The 17,653-nt window shown below is 41.8% G+C and overlaps 1 protein-coding gene across 5 annotated transcripts in view; it reads left to right on the forward strand.

Moving 5' to 3' along the window:
* ATF1 (activating transcription factor 1) overlaps nucleotides 1-11,792 on the forward strand; it is a 28,965-nt gene extending 17,173 nt beyond the window's left edge. For 3 of the 5 annotated variants that reach the window (XM_073576705.1, XM_073576706.1, XM_073576704.1), the window contains exons 2-7: nucleotides 6,276-6,377; nucleotides 7,766-7,894; nucleotides 8,026-8,126; nucleotides 9,117-9,232; nucleotides 9,385-9,811; nucleotides 10,812-11,792. In XM_073576705.1, the coding sequence (XP_073432806.1) occupies nucleotides 6,282-6,377; nucleotides 7,766-7,894; nucleotides 8,026-8,126; nucleotides 9,117-9,232; nucleotides 9,385-9,811; nucleotides 10,812-10,956 (1,014 nt within the window). In that variant the 5' untranslated portion in view covers nucleotides 6,276-6,281 and the 3' untranslated portion in view covers nucleotides 10,957-11,792. Of the gene's footprint in view, nucleotides 1-6,275; nucleotides 6,378-7,388; nucleotides 7,524-7,765; nucleotides 7,895-8,025; nucleotides 8,127-9,116; nucleotides 9,233-9,384; nucleotides 9,812-10,811 lie in introns of those variants that run through there. The other 2 variants (XM_073576707.1, XM_073576708.1) reach the window with 2 other exon arrangements.
* Nucleotides 11,793-17,653: the final 5,861 nt, after the last annotated feature.

Genomic DNA, 17,653 nt, shown 5'->3' on the forward strand with positions numbered 1-17,653 from the left:
TAGCAAAGCGTGTTTAAGTTGTCCTTTCCTCAGTTCGAAATGTACTTTATGAAATGGCAGTTAACAGGAACAGTGGCGGTCAAGATAAGAACTGGAAGACCAAGCACAGTTTCAGTGAGAGCTGCTTGTAGGATTGCTAGAGAGGCAAATCAGAACCCCTGCTTGCCTGCAAAAAAGACCTTCAGACAGTGTTCCCACGTAAGCGGTTTTTTAAGCGTTTTTACCAGCAAAAATGCTTAAAAATCGCTTAAAAGAAGCATCCCATTCATTTTAATGCATTTTGCACCTTTTGTGCATATTGATGTGGGGTTTTTTTGGCGAAAAAAATGCTTTGCAGTAAAAAACGCAGCATGCTCATTAAAAAAGTCCGCCTTTTTGGGGACGCGCGGGAAAAAAAGCGCATCAAAAACGCGTGTTTTTTGTGCAAAAAACGCGTGTTTTCTGGGAAGGAGTCCGGAGTTTTCATGCAGAAATTTTCTGCATACGTGGGCACATATCCTCAGAAAGATTTAGCAAACTTTGGAGTTGTGGTAGATTGTTCTACTGTTCAGAGACGCCTGCACAAATATGGTCTTCATGGAAGAGTCATCAGAAGAAAACCTCCCCTGCATCCTCACCACTATAATTCAGCATCAGAAGTATGCAGAATAACATCTAAACAAGCCTGATGCATTTTGATCTTGGAGCTTGGCTGGGAGGTTCTTGCAAGTCAATGCCATTTGCTATCCCAATGATATGGTGGTAACAGAAGGAGCATATGACCGACTGTTACTTCTGTCTCTGGTTTCTATGTTAACAGTAAGAAATCCATTGAGTTTCCCAATCTGCATTCAGCTATGAGACCAATGCCACGTGACACTCTTCCAGTACCAAAGCCACCTGAGACATGGAGCCTAGAGGAGGCAGCTGATGAAGACGTTGTATTCCATGGGTTAGAGATGGGGAATGACGCTGATTCAGACTTTGAGCCATGTAGGTCTGGTGAGCCTGATCTTATAACTGGATGATATGGTCCGGGACTTACGTTTTTCTAATGCAAATGCAGAGTTACTGGTTTCAAGACGTAAAGGATGGCATTTGCTGGTACAAACGTTTGTCTTTCAAAGCCGCCAAGATGACATAAGTTTTTTGTTTTTTTTTTGTTTTTTTTAACAGTGTTGACTCAGTGTTAAGCCTCAAGGCTGTCTTGTTACACAATTGTAATGTTTCTCTTTTAATACCTGTTGGCTATGCTGCACACATGAAAGCAACGAGAACATGGAACTGTTGAAACACAAAGTGCAGCGTCTACAACCGGAGCATCTGTAGAGATTTATAGTGGTGGCACTGCTGCTTGGATTGCAGTTAGGATATACTAAATACTGCTGTTTCACTTGCAAATAGTACAGCCGTGCTAAGGCCTCTTTCACACATCAGTTTTTTGCCATCAGTCACAATCCGTCAAAGTGTAAAAAAAAAAAAAAACGAATCCTGTGCCGATTGTAAAGAACTGATGCACCTGATACGTTTTTTTTGGGTTTTTTTTTACGGATCTGTCGCAGCAGCCTGAAGCAGAAATTAAAGGAATAGAATATGAGAGAGAGATTTTTTTTTTTTGTGCCAGAATGGAAAAAGTAGCCATAAGGGTTAAAATAAAGAAAGAGAAAGTATTTTGGGCATGCTCCGTTTTAAAAGACGGGAACCGTCACTGGATTCCGTTTTTTTGACGGACAGCGACGGATCCTGCGCCCATAGGCTTCCATTATATCAAACGACGAATGGCGCTGGATTCGTCGCTGTCCGACTTTTCGACGTACACGAAAAACGTTACTTTATCCGTCGTCTCCGGCTGATGGACAAAGATTTTCCGACGGATCCGTCGTATGACGGATGAAACGTGTGGCCATCCGTCACAAGTCTATGAGAATAAAAACAGATCCAGCACAATCATTTGCTGGATCTGTTTTTTTTGTTTTTTTTTTGTTTTTTTTTTGACAAAACGACGGCTTGTGACTGATGGCAGAAAACTGATGTGTGAAAGAGGCCTTACAGTAGAAGGATGTGGCCAATCCGTGACCAGTTGACTCTCGGGCAGAAAAATGTCGCATATAAAGCATTTGTGGGTCCAGCAATGATATTTCTGCCTCCACTTCACATAAAATTCAGGCTGATGAAAAATTTAGTGAATGAGCAAGGACGTAGAAGGTTTTCGTTATTTGAAATAAATGTTCCCAAGAATAATCGATGCCAAGATTTAAGCAAGTCATTTTTGTTGGTCCACGAATCCATCATCACGAATGACAAGCACTTCAAAGAGCTGCTGGTGGGGCCTGAGAAAATGTCTTGGAAACCATTCAAGGATGTTTCTGAGAATTTCCTTGGCAACTATCAAGCACCAAACTGCTTTGAATTGATTGACCACCTTCTTGAAGCTTACAAAGCAATGAAGTGCAACATGTCACTGAAAATTCATTTTCTGCATTCACATTTGGAATTCTCCCCTGAAAACCTTGGTGCAGTCAGTGACAAACATGGCGGACGGTTTCACCAAGATATTGCCACGATGGAAAAGCGTTATCCAGGCTATCTGACTTGCTGGACACTAATACAGGATGCACTGGACAAACAAAAATCAGCAGCAAAACACTTTTGGTTCAGTTGAACTTATGCTGCGTGTAACATTCAAATGCTTCATAATTAGTAAAACTTTTAATCTCCATGTTTCTAATAATTTCTTCATGGTGCAGACTATCCAAAGTTATATTTCAGCTTAGCTTGAATGGGTTTATTTGTAATTGCTTCAAATTTTCAAGAAAGCAAAGCTTTGGAAAAAAAATTGTTGTCCAGTGTCATCTTCGCAGCAGGAGCCGACTTATTGCCTTACAGTCATTTCTCCATCTTGGTTTCCTACTTCTGGAACTGACATTTTACATAACAAATGTTGCAATAGATAAACAGTACGGGCTAAATTTCACCAAATGAAGAAATGCACTTCTGGTCCAGCTCCTCTATGAGGACTTGCTGGAGAATTGCATAATATGTAATTCCCGAGTAATGTGTTTTTTGTTGATGTTTTTTTTTTTTTATAGATCCTCGTAATTGCAGACATTTTCCAGATAGATATGGCAGATCTAAAAGAAATATCAAATTATAATGTACAACCCCAATTCTAAAAAAAAAAAGTTGGGACTCTGTAAAAAATGTAAAGATTACAATGATAAGGAAAACTCTTAAAGCCACATTTTATTCACAACAGAACATAAAACACAGCTGATGGGTTAAGTACAACGAAGTTACACGACTACAGAAGAGCATGTTAGAGAGGCAGAGTCTCTCAGAAGCAAATGTGGTCTGGGAACAACTACAGCTACAAATTGTGAAACAATGTGAAAAAAAAATTCCTCAATGTAAAATTGGAAAGACTTTGAACATCCCACCATCTATAGTAGCTAATATCCTCCAAAAAAATCTGAAATTCTGGAGAAATCCATGTGCTCTAGGGACAAGGCAGACTGTCAATATAGCATGCTTATGATTTACAGGCCCTCAGAAGCCACTGCGTTAAAAATGGGCATGAATCAGTCATGCAAGTCACTGCATGGACTCAGCAATACTTCCAGAAATTGTCTGTAAACATAGTTCTCTGTAGTCCATAAATGCAAGTAAAAGTTTTGTGCAAAGCAGAATCCATATATCAACACAATCCAGAAACGTCTTCTCTGGGCCACACCTCCGTTTATTAATGAACTGAGGCAAAATGGAAAACTTCTGTGGTCTGAGGAATCAGAATGTGAAATTCTTTATGGAAACCATGGACGTTGTGTCCTGCAGAGGAACCATCCAGCTTATTAGCGAAGGAACCATCCAGCTTATTAGCGAAGGAACCATCCAGCTTATTAGCGCACAGTTCAAAAACCTGCATCTCTGCCAGCCATATTGAAATGTATATAACTTTAGTTTAACAGTTCTTGTGGTTGTACTCCAGATGTAATGCATATAAAATCAAGTGCTGTCATGCAGAATGTCTTCTTCAAGGAACTATTCAAAGACCTTTTGCGGTTTGGACAACTTTGCGCAGGTTCCAATGCCATAAGCCTTCAGATTTTTCTATAGATCTCAGGCTTGTAGTTTTATGTTATGCCTTACTATGGTTTCTTTTAATAGTTATGGACTTTGGTAATTGTGTCAGTGTGACGTCAGTGGTTATTACAGTTCTAGTTTGGCACCATAACCATAATGCAACTTTGACCCATCAAGCATGTATTATTTACGTTTAGGGCACCAGTGATTCCATGGTGCTGTACATGTGAAAATGGGTTTACATACAAATCTAAAATACGGTGTCCAAAGTGACAGGCTGGTACAGAAAGGAGCGGGCCCTAGCCTTGCGGGTTCTCAGTCTAAAGGATAATGGGGAAGGAGACAGTAGGTTGGAGGTTACAGCAGCTCCTGGTGGTGGTGAGGTGGCAGCAGGGTCATTGGGGGCTGTAGGTTTTCTTAAACAGATGGGTTTTCAAGTTCTGTCTCAAAGTTCCAAACTTGTTAATTGGATGTGTTGAGACACAAAATTCCAAGAGATGGGGAATACTAAGGAGAAGTCTTGGAGGCGATAGGGGAAGGACTGTACAAGTTTGAAGGTAAAGGGAGGTCTGGGTGGGGGGGGGGACCAGAAAAGACTTGTGGGCAGCTATTGGGAGACTAGTTCAAAGATTTATGGAGGAGACAGATTACGGATGGCTTTGTGGGTTTGAACTTGATTTGTTGGGAATTGGAAGCTAATGCAGGGATTTGCAGAGGGGAGAAGCAGAGAATTAGCGAGGAGAGAGGTGGATTAATTGGGGAGCAGAGTTAAAGGCATACAGAGGGGAGATAAAAAAATAAAATAAATCCTAATGCTCATACCTTCATAAACTATTGGTATAACATGAATAGTGCTGTTTTCCATCCTCACAGTAGCTGCCGTTCTGTCATGCTGGAGGTGCTCCTTGGTGCTCCCCCTTCCTTATGGGACATGACAGATATTATCTGGGGACTGGCCGTCAGGAGCAGGCCACGCCCCCTGATATTGAGCTGAATAGAATGAGATCTTCAGGGGGCTGGCAGCAACTAGCAAGCCACTCCCCAACCACATGCCTCCTGATAGGCTGAATATTAGTAGATGGTGTCTGGGGGTTCGCTGCTGCCAGGAGCAGGCCACACCCCATGATGTGACATACATCCCATAAGGGAGGGGGAGCACCAAGGTGCCGCTCCAATGTGACACAATTACATCTAATGTGACGATGTAATATGCTATTCATGATATCCCAATAGTTTATGAAGATATGAGCATTAGGATATTTTTTTATTTTCCTGGAGTACCTCTTTAAGAATGGACCTGAAAGGTTTGTGTGTGTTAGCAGGGAGGCCACAGAGGAAGCTATTGCAGTAGTTGAGGCGGGAAATGATAAGGGCAAACACTACATTTTAGTAGATTTAGGGTTGAGGAAAGGACAGATTTTGTAAATATTTTTGGGTTGAAGGCGGCAGGGTTTGGATGTGCAGTGTAAAGGACAAGACAGAATCAAGGGTTCCTCTGAGGTAGTAGACTTCGGATATGGGGGAAAGCGTGAAGTGATTTATTGTAACAGATCGGCTGGAGGAAAGATAAGTTTGGTTTTGTGTACCTTTTATGGATTACAGAAAGCCTGTTCTACCATAGTGGATGTTTCCTATCAATCAAACTATTTCAAATCTACAAGGATAAAATAAGCAGTGTTTGCATGAGATTTGCTGGTAAATTAAAACTTTTTTTCTTTTCAGTCACTGAAAAAATGCTGCAAAAAAAAAAGTGATGTGTGAACAAGCCCTAACTCTCTGTGGTATCATTCCTACTAGTAGTGTATGAATAAGTAGATTACGGCGTGTTACCATTCCCAAGTGGTTGCGTCTCTAAATACTGACATTTCAGCACGGTTATTAAAGATTGGACAGCATCAGACCGTGTAGGGACACTACCCCAATTGGTAACACCCTTGTGACATTTTAGTATACAGTTGCCAAAAATCTGCTCCTTTAATATTATATTATGGTGTTGGTTCCTAAAAGAGACATGCTGTGAGATATGACGGCACAGCTCTTAATGAAGTGGCACTGTTATAAAGGTGGTCACCGTGACATGACACTGCTGAGCAAAAATATGGAATGGCGTCAGACAGTACTTGTACTTTGCTACTTTTACATGTAATATATTGGTACATGTGATGTTGGTACACTTTTCACTGACTGGTGTGTTTACTTTTCTCTTTTTGCCACAGCTTATCATGGAAGAGGTTACTAAGAAAACGGACAGTTCTGACACTGTACAGACCATTTCGTTCCCTGCTTCCGCTTTCCAGACATCTCATCTTGCTCAACAAGTAAGACAATCTATTCTTGTATCATCACTTAAATGGTCTCTGTCATTTCCACAAGGTGTGAATATATTAATTAGCACAAGAAAATATAAGAAACATTTGTAATATTTCTTATCGGAGAATGATGCTTCTTTCTCCACTTATGCACCACTTCTTTTCACTCCCACCTCCTAAACTCAGAATTCTATTGAAAAACTGTTTCACTCTTGCCTTAATCAAAACAAGACAGAATGGCAGCTCACTGAGGGATCAGATTACAGCTGCCTATTGAAATCTGTTGGGGATTATCAGGGGTGTTGGGAACAGTGCAAGGGGTAGTCACAGGAATGTAGAAAAACTCAATTAGAGTTCTGTTCAGAAAGGTGAGACAATATTTTTTTTTTCTCAGTTGTGATCCGTGTGCAGTCTATAGGCAGTCCTTTTTTTTTTTTTTTTTTTTTTTTTTTTTTTTAACAGAAGCAGCTATTGATCATTTACAGGACCATTTAGAGTTTCCCATGTTTCTGAAGTGCAATGTATCCGTAAAATCAGATGCCATGCTGTGTCTCTGTATGGCATCCAATTATTTTTTTTTTTTTTCTAGACTTGAGTGAGCGAATATTACCTGATATAATGAAGAAACTAGTGCATGCTTTGATTTATTTCACACACAGATTTGGCTTGTGAAAATAAATCGCTCATCCGCACTCTCATTGAATAACCTTGCTCCAACTGCAGTTCCTTTTTTTTTTTTTTTTTTTTGAAAGGCACTGGGACTGAAAATATGGTTGTATCCTCAAATAGGCACAGACTCTCACAAAGCTGTGCTGCTGCTTTATAGATGTTTTATACAATCCCAGAGATAGATTCACAGCTACACAGCTCAGTACAGCTTTATAATGTCCTCGCTGCTGCTGCTGCTGATTCTGTGTGTGTGCAGTAGTGGGAACACAGAGCAGGACTCCATCTCTGCATGTGCTGTATGAGAGACCTCATACCAGTTAGTCTTCACTCACTAGATCAGAGAGGACTGAAAATTACAGATGGAGCCTGCAGAGGAAAACTGCTGAAAATGCAGGGTGCAAGTCAAATAATGGCCAGAAATCGTATTACTGTATTTCTCATGTACACACAGGACAGCTTATTGTGACAAGTCACAAGAAAAGACAGGTAGGCTTTGTTGTTTGGGAGTAAGATCTTTGGTACTACTGTGTGGATAACTGTTCTATGGCTTTTACCCTGACCACATTGGAGGTGATGGGATGATCACCATGATTTCCATATGATTACATTTTTGCATTCTTTGTTTTGTCACCATGAAGGGTTCAGCAAAAAGAGCAAATAAATCTCATGATGTGTTATATGTGCGCTATCAGATGAGCACTTATCTAATGTCATATTTTCTTTCTTAGATGGCACTAAGAGGTACAACTACACCTCTGACTGTGGTACTGCCGGGGGAGCAGCACGTCCAAGTACAAGGTGTCATCCAGACTGCTCAGTCCTCCGTCATACACTCTCCTCAAGTGGCTGCATCACAGGTATCCCTACAGTACATATTGAGTGGCTCACTCTGACTGTACCTTGTTGCTCACTTGATTTGTATCACATTGTCTACATGTTGCTACAGAGCTAAGTTTAAAGTATTTTTTTTTTTTTTTTTTTCTAAAAGGCATCGTCACTCTCTGATAGCGAAGATTCTCAGGACACATCTGACAGCATTGATTCCCCCAGAAAGGCGCGTGGCATTTTAGCTCGTCGACCTTCTTATAGGTAAGTGAAAGTAGGGGGGCACGCATCTCTGACATTAATGACATATGTTCTGGAGCTGGGAGCCACGATCTTACTAAACCAGCTGTGTAGTCCCTTCATTCTCGGATTGTTGCAGTATTTAACCACCATTCTGATTGTCACCTATTGTGTCTTAGGACTGGTACATGAGCGGAGGCGAAAATCAAAACCTGTATGACCCACACAACTGTATCAATAGCTTGTCCTCACAAAAATGGTGACTCTGCAAGCATGTGTTATCTGGTTTATACCTGAAAGTTGATACAAATATAAACTGGGCCCTGCTGTTCTGCAACATTCAGGTCTCCGATACATCAGAAGGCGCAGTGCTGTGTATGACCCATTCATTTACACTTGCTTTGCTTTTGTGAAACTTGCATCCAAATTTAAATTTGCCTCGAACTCGAGTCCCAAGCCAACCCCTAACACATCAAAACGGGACCTTTTCATGTTGGCAGTCTGCAAAAAAACCGCTTAGTCCTGATGTTGGCTCCCCAACCCCCCATGTCGCTGCGGTGGCCTAACCCTATTGTGTGCTGGAGGTGCCAGGACGCTGCTGCGCCATTGCGAAGAGCCCCCTGCAGCGGGAGGTCACATGCTATTGTGATGTTTCCTCCTGAGAGGACATAAAGTGAGAAAAGACTTCTGAAGTCTGAATGTGATGTGTGCAAATGTCAAAGTTCTTTCCCCCCCCCCCCACAATGTTATAATTTATAAACGACTTTGCATTCCCTGGAAAACCCCTTTAAAACACACCACTTTTTTGGGGCATAAGGAGCACGTTAAGGCTCTGTTCACATCTACATGCAGAACAATGTTTCCCATTAGAAGAGCGGACATTTTGGCTGGACCTTATAATAAGTCAATGGGGTCTGTAGGGGACAGATCCAGCACAGTACTGTAGCTTTCATTATAAGCAGAAGTCCTAAGTCTTGATATTTTTCTATGGTTGCTGATTTTCTTTTCCCCAAGGCAAATCTTGAAAGATCTCTCATCTGAAGACACTGGAAAGCGAAATGAAGAGAGTGCTGGAGTATCTGCTTCACCTACAACCACCACCATTTACCAGACCAGCACTGGACAGTATGGTGAGTTACAAAATGGGACTTCAGTCCTAAAACCTTCAATGTAAGATACAATATTACAAATCATACCATATCTGTGTTCTCTTTGTTACTTTGACTAATCCTTGAATTCAGAAAAGTATGCAGTGTGATTTACGTATGCATGTTCCCTTTAGTAACCATTGGTCCTAATGGGACCCTCCAGCTCGCTGCTGGGACAGATGGGATACAAGGGTTACAGACTCTAGCAATGGCCAATGCTAGTAGCAACCAGTCAGGCACAACTATACTACAGTATGCACAGACATCGGATGGCCAGCAGATTCTCGTTCCCGGCAACCAAGTGGTTGTACAGAGTAAGTACTTAGCGATTTCCTTAGCTATCCTGCTGAATTATGATTGCATAGTCTACATGGCCTGTGTGCTTAATGTGTGTGTTTCAGCTGCTTCAGGAGACATGCAGACTTATCAGATCCGTACCACATCAACCACCACCTCGCTCCCACAGACGGTGGTTATGACCTCACCCGTTACGCTGACTTGTCCCCCAACAAAGTCAGATGACCCACAAATGAAGCGTGAAATAAGATTAATGAAAAACAGGTAAGAAGAGGCGTGATAATGCTACGAGTAACAAGGACAACACCCATCCTCATGGCCGTGTAATATTCACATTGCATCTGTCCATTACATTTAACATTCACACCATGGAAGCTCTCGGCGTACCCTCTACACATGTCCATAGGACTGTATTAGTCAGACCAAGAGTATTCCTTTGTGACTGTTTCTTACAACAATTTCTAGTTATAAAATATAACCTATCAGATTATTTATAATGGGATCATATGGTGACAAACGCCTGCCTAGCGACGTCCCAGTCCAAACGCCTGCCTAGCGACGTCCCAGTCCAAACGCCTGCCTAGCGAACCAAACTACCTGCATTCCCTGTTATCTCTGGTTCTGCATTCATAATGCAGGCTCAGAAATACTTGTACAACTATTGTGTGGCCTAAAGCAAGTAGGACGTGTAGTTTACAGTAGAATGAACAACAGACTGTAGAGGTGGTTGCTCCGATTTTTGCCTTGGATGTAAATAAGTATCCCTTGTGTCATTCAGTGGGGCCAATCCACATCTTTCCAAATGGAGTCCATGAGAAAAATGTGTATGCTCAAAAATCTGCACAGATTTTTCCATAGCATGTGAAGAATATAAGAAAGTTTAACAAGGATTTAGATAATGACCAAGCTGGACCCTGATAACTAGAAGCTATATGATGGGGCGTTTCACTGAACCTCAGATTAAAGGCACGTTCACACACTCAGTATTTGGTCAGTATTTAACATCAGTATTTGTAAGCCAAAACCGGGAGAGGAACAATCAGAGGAAAAATATAATAGAAACACGTCACCACTTCTGGATTTATCACCCACTCCTGGTTTTAGCTTACAAATACTGATGTAAAATACTGACCAAATACTGAACGTGTGAACATGGCCTCAGGATAAGACTGGGGTTGAATAAAAAGGTGTGTGTGAATGCATTTGCTTTTTTTTATTTTTGTGTTGTGAATTTTATTTATTTATTTTTTTCCCACTCTTACAGGGAAGCCGCCAGAGAATGCCGGAGAAAGAAAAAGGAATATGTCAAATGCCTGGAAAACAGAGTGGCCGTTCTTGAAAATCAAAACAAAACATTAATTGAAGAGTTAAAGACTTTAAAAGATTTGTACTGCCATAAAGCGGTGTAGATCAGTTTTGCTACCTGTACACACATTTTAGATGATTTTTTTTTCTTTTATACCAAAATTTTCTAAATTTTACAAGAGGCCACAGATGACTCCTTTTTTTACCTAGTTTTCACACGCTATTAAACAGATAATGAGATACAACATGCCGCTAAATTAAATGTGTGAACATTTGAGGAATCTTGTATGTACGCAGAATATAACGGCAATGTTTCTATAGAAAACAGTCATTATGAAGATCACATTAGTTTTTAGGCTTGGCTAATCTGTGGCCGTCTACACAGTCTGAGCCAGCCGCTGGCCTATTATGTTGGTACATTAAGTCCCAGGTTGAAAGCCATGGTTATTCCAGGCCCTACTTACTGGTAATATACCAATTCTAGTTTCATGTTCAAAGGAGAACAGATCTTATGATGGAACATATTTTTCATACCACAGTTTGTTGTTTTTTGTTTTTTTTTTTAAATTCCAGGTATATTTTTATGTATTTTGTATGTACATATTTTACCTCCTTTCATTTACTTCCAGTTTCAGGTTAAGGCTTACTTTGCTCAGAAAAAAAAATATAATTTTTACAGTAAAATGCTTTTTCAGCAGGTAATAGTGTAATTATGTTATGTTTGTGGTGTTTACTTTTTATTGTATCCATCAGGGTTTAAAGGGGAACTTCTAACTTTTACTCCTACTTTGATAGCCAGAACATGCTATGAATTGGTCCAGAATACTGAAGGTTGGATATAAAGTTGGCCTGGAAAAAGACAAGTCCATGAAATGTGTTCTGATATTTGGCTATTAGGTGTGATTCACATTTTCATAAATAAATGATGTGTGATTATTTACTTCATGTCTTCGTGCTTATGTCTGCCAGATAGGAACCAAACATTTATTTGTGGATAATAGAGATGAGAATGTTGGGGTGTTCTCTTAAGGTGAGATCTTAGTGATTGCCTGTCCCTGACCTTATAAATATGAGCCAAGTGCACGCATAGAAGAAAGACATCGGACGCAAGGTCAGATGTGTGTTCCTCTCTCGGCAAAAGCTGGCACATAACTGAACTTTATTAGGACAAACAAATGCTCATGTAACAGGCAGGAAGAGGGCGTTGCACAGCTTCAGCCATTGTATTAGTCTGTGTTAGGTCCGTGCGAAGTCTGTTCCATATATGGTCTTCAGTGTATCCACCTCACATTCCAAGGATTCTAGGACGTAGTTCCAGGATATAGACACCATCTTGCCACACCACATATATTACTAGCTTATGTAAGGTTAATAATTGTTTTCATTAGCCATTCTCTCATTCACAGGCAAACACCTGGATGTTCGGGTCCAGAGAGTTCGGCCGAACAGTTACAAAAAGTTCGGGTACCAGAACAGTAACCGAATCCCATTCACTAGAATGGGGGGCCTGAACATCCAGTGTTTGCCACGCTGTCATGTTCATAAGAGCGCAACAAACACCACTTCTGATCGGCGGTGAAATCATCCCTGCCGGTCAGACAGCCACGGTTGCCACACTGTCAAAAGACAGCGTGAGCTGTCAGCTGTGATCGGAGGTAAAAAATTTACCTCCAGTCACTGTTGTCAGCTAATGGGACTACTCATCCCATCATCCGACATCTGAAGCCGCTAATAAGTGACAGCAGGAGCAGAGGATGGGAGTATTCATCAGCCGCTCCTGCGCTGTAAATAAATAATAATAAAAAAAAAACCTTGTGTGGGTTCCCCTGTATTTTTGCTAACCAGCCAGGCAATGCTCCCAGCTGGGGGCAGAAACCCTCAGCTCTTAGCTTCAGCAAGGCTAGTTATCAAGAATAGAGGGGTCCCCACGCTGTTTTTTTTTTAAATACTTAAATAATTTAAAAAAACAGTGTGGGGTCCCCTCATTTTTGACAACCAGCCTTGCTAAAGCAGACAGCTGGGGGCTGGTATTCTCAGGCTGGTAAAGGGGCCATGGATATTGGCGTCCCCCAGACTAAAAAATAGCAGCCTGCAGCGGCCCAGAAAAGGCACACATATTGGATGTGCCAATTTTGGGGCTTTGCCTGGCTCTACCCACTTGCCCTGTAGCAGTGGCAAGTGGGGTGCTAGTTGGGGTTTTGATGTCACCTTTGTATTATCAGGTTACATCAAGCCCCGAGGTTAGTAATGGAGAGGTGTCAATAAGACACCACCATTACTAACCCCTTAGTCACATTGTAAGAAAACACAGACACCCAGAAAAAAAGTCCTTTAATTGAAAGAATTACACAGACCCCTTTAATAATCTTAATTAAACCATACTTACGACCTTGACTAATTCCACCGAAGCCCTTGATCTTCTGTAATAAAAATAAAATAATAAAACAACAATATACCATACCTGTCCGTCGTTCTGTCCCACGCCATAATCCATGTATAGGGGAGAAATAGTTTTCAACCTGGACGGTGCCAAGATGTGACTGTCCCGGCTGTGTTCCCAGACGAGCTGAACTGTGGTGACCTTGGTGAGATCCCCGCTAGCACCATGATAAAAACTCATGGTGCTAGCGGGGATCTCGCTGAGGTTATGGCAGTTCAGCCCGGCTGAGAACGGAGCCTCACCGACCGGAGGTAATCTCGATGATATCACCCTCAGTCACTGAGGCTGCGTTCGCAGCAGTTCATTCCGCAGTGGTTCTCAGCCTGGACGGTCTCATCTTGGCTGAAAACTTTTCTCCCAGACATGGATTACGGCGTGGGACAGAACGACGGACAGGTATGGGATATTGTTTTTTTATTTTAGTTCTATTACGGGAGCGAGGGCTTCAGTGGAATTAGGCGTTTAAATAAAAATGGAAAACTTTTATTTCTGATAAAGGACTTTATTCTTGCTGTGTCTTTATTTACAATACAACTATAGGATTAGTAATGGATAGGTGACAATACAAAGGTGACATTCACCCCACAAATATAAACTGCTACAGGGCAACTGGGAAGAGCCGGGCAAAGCGCCAGAATTGGTGCATCTAATAGATGTGCCTTTTCTGGGCAGCTGTGGGCTGCTATTTTTAGGCTGGGGGGGGGGCGCCAATATCCATGGCCCCTTACCAGCTGAGAATACCAGCCCCCAGCTGTCTGCTTTAGCAAGACTGGTTGTCAAATATGGGGGGACTCCATGCAGTTTATTTTAATTATTTAAATAATTTTAAAAATACGGCGTGGGGACCCCTCTACTCTTGATAACTAGCCTTGTTGGAGCTGACAGCTTAGGGTTACAGCCCCCAGCTGTGAGTTTTATCTGGCAAGTTATCAAAATTACAGGGGGACCCACACCGTTTTTTTATTATTTATTTACAGCACAGGAGCGACAGATGAATACTATCAGCTGCTCCTGCTCTCGCTGTTATTAGCGGCAGCAGGCGTCGTCTGACTGGAGCAGTAGTCCCATCATCTGATACCAGTAACCGGAGGTAAACTTTATACCTTCGATCACACCTGAGCGCTCACGCTGTCTTTGGACAGCATGGGAACCGCAGCTCTCTGACCGGCGGGGATGATTTCACCGCCGATCGGAAGCTATGTTTGCTGCTCTGTCATGCACATGACAGCATGACAAACACCCGGTGTTCGGGCAACCGAACCCGAACAGCAGCACAGACTTCCTGGTGAAGTCCGTGTTCGGTATCCATGCCTGAACAGTAGGTATTCGGTACGGATGCCGAACTTTACAATTTGGGTTTGCCCATCTCTAGTCAATAATAAAAGGTCCAGGAAAAACCTAAATGGTAGAAGATAATCCAGAATACATGACTTTAATAATTAAAGCTTATAATTTTATTACAAATATTTATAAAAATAATAAATTAAGTGAGATAAAAACATTAGAAGGTCAGTACACACCGGGCCTACGCGTTTCAAACCCTGTATAGCTCCTAATCCTGACTCTTGCCGTGATTAAGAGCTCTACAGGTGTCTTAACTCAATTCTAATAAATGTGACGTTATTTTTGGATGCTGGATTACCTTCTACCTTTTCGTTTTGGTCATGATTGCCCAGGGAGTGGCCTGGAGTCTGACCATGAATCTCAGTATTATGGAAATTCTTCCAATACTTGTGATCTGATGACATTTTCTTTGCTTTTAGCACAGGAAGTAGCCACATGTAGGTTTGTCGCTAATCACCACCCCAAATCAGTCAGGCCTATTTTATGTCTGCATTAGTTCTAGAGGTCTGAGAGTTAAAGATCTTACAAAAGCTGGAAAAAAACATTGTAAAAAAAAAAAATAAATCCTAGATTGGTAAATCCTCTGCTGTTTTACTGTTGCTGCGCCCGCGGTCCATGACTTTGTTTTGTTTTCTGGAGCAATGATGTTTAGTACATCTTTGAGACTGCTGCGGCAGCTGGTTGGTATGGTGCGTCATCGCTCTGGAAACGAAGACTGTGCCTGGATGGGAAACCTTAAAGGAGTTATCCACTACCCTAACACATTTTATTTTGTATTTGTTAATTATTCTGTTATGTGCCAGTAAATCCATCCATACATTTATTCTAGTAATACATACCTTTATCATGCAGATAGCATCGTCTTCCAGCTGCAGCTCTGATGTTTTACATCCATCACTTCCTCTCCCCAGGCTTCCTGTGTCTTAATACTACAAGTTCCATCATGCATTGCAGTGGCCTGTGAGCCAGCACTTATCTCACCCCCTCCATTCTCCACCCAAACCTCTCCCTCCTTCCTCATTCTCCTGTCAACCATCTGACGCTTCATATTGCCCCTGAAACAGTCCTGACAGGGACTTCACTTCAGGAGAGTGAGGCGGATCTTATCGGTATTAAAGGGGTAGTCCACTACTAGGACAACCCCTTCTAGAACTAAATGCTTGGCCCTGATAAAATAATAAAGCCTATACTCGTCTAGTCACTGGCAATGGAGCAGATGGCGATATTACTTTCTCCATCTCCTCGGCACCTGTGCTGCGATTCTCTGGTGCGAGAGGATCAGAGCACAGACACTCAGCTCACGGTAGAGTTTGAGCTGAGGGTCATATTGCGTCCGATGCTCTCACATGACAGAATCATCAGGTGCTACTCGCCAATGTGAGCCCAATCTTATACTTTTCCTCTGTTCCACTCCTGGTTTTGGCTTACAAATACTGATGCAAAATACTGACCAAACACTGAGTTTTTCTATAAAACACTTATGCAAAAAAAAACGGTGTTTGTCATCTATCATCAGTACATGGATAAAGAAAGAAAGAATTAAATGACTGATTCTCCTATACTTTGCAATGTTAAACACGTACGTCACAGATGATGACAGACTCATAGACTTGTATTGGCCCTTGTCATTCATTCTGCTGGAAAACACTACAGATGTGCATAGTAGCATAGATGATAATGGATATGTGTGGTATTCATGAAAACAATGGGTACCACACGTGCTGGAAACATGGACATGTGAAGGAGGCCTTATACTCTCTTCCCGTGTCGGCACAGTTCCAGCATTGTCGGCACTCGCTCTCCTAGGGCTCACGTGAGGTTGTTATGGAATTTCAACCCCCTGCGCCGACTTCAATGTCCCTGCCTTTGGCCGTATCAAACATCAAAAGGAAGTGAGCTGCCAGCGGCCATGACGGTCAATACATCCGAATATGGGGACAGTGCAGCCGGCAATGATTGGGTGCAGAGCTCACATGGCATAACCTCACGTGAGCCCCAGGATAGAAACTGCCCGCAAGGGGTATATCTAGGATGACTAAAGGAGGTCTCCTTGTTAAACCCACCCTTGCTCTAGTGTCTAAAGAAGGGTTCCCCAACTCCAGTCCTCAAGGCCCACCAACAGATCATGTTTTCAGGATTTCCTTAGTATTGCTCAGGTGATAATTGCATTACCTGTGCAATACAAAGGAAATCCTGAAAACATGATCTGTTGGTCGGCCTTAAGGACTGGAGTTGGGGAACCCTGGCTAAAGTATATGGCTGAAATAGCCATTTTTTTTTTAACCTGGATAGCCATAAGGAGCTGAGCAGAGGGGTGGTGTGACAGAGCTGTTCCTCCCCCACACCCGACGGGCGCCGTTTCACTGCTCGCTTCTTCTGGGGGTGTGTGACACTTGGACTACTTAGCCTGCACCACATAAGAGTGTATATATGCACTGGCTTGTTGATCTCACTTGCATTTGTTATATCTTGCTATATTAAGGACTACTGTGTCCTGCACCACATATTTACCCCTATTATGGCTTTATGAATAATAATTTTCCACAGTTCAGGTCCACTTTTTACCTGAACCATTTAACAATATCGCTATGTGTTATACTCTATTGTTATTTTATTGGTAGAATTATATGGTGCAACATAGTGTCTGTTAAAGCATTTTTCGGATACATATACAATTTTTTGGTCCTGACATAGTAACTGGTGGTATCATGCTGTGCCTTTCCCTCCTCTTTTTGGAGGTTTTTTCAGTCCTGTCTTTTTTAGACCCCTATTTATGATGTTTTTATTATGGATTAACAAAATTTATTTTTAATCGCATTTCTTGAGTTGGAATCGCTTCTTGTCTAGTGGGAACACCACAATAGACTAATTGGATACATATGTTTTGAAGTGTCTAACAATTATTGTATCTTTCGACATATATTATTATTATTTATTTATGTAGCACCCTTGGTTCCATTGTGCTGTACATGAGAAGGGGTCACATACAAATTACAGATATCACTAAAGGGGGTTTT

This window comes from Dendrobates tinctorius, unplaced genomic scaffold (genome assembly GCF_039654945.1).
Source record: "Dendrobates tinctorius isolate UK_male_01 unplaced genomic scaffold, ASM3965494v1 ptg000051l, whole genome shotgun sequence".
NCBI lineage: Eukaryota > Metazoa > Chordata > Amphibia > Anura > Dendrobatidae > Dendrobates > Dendrobates tinctorius.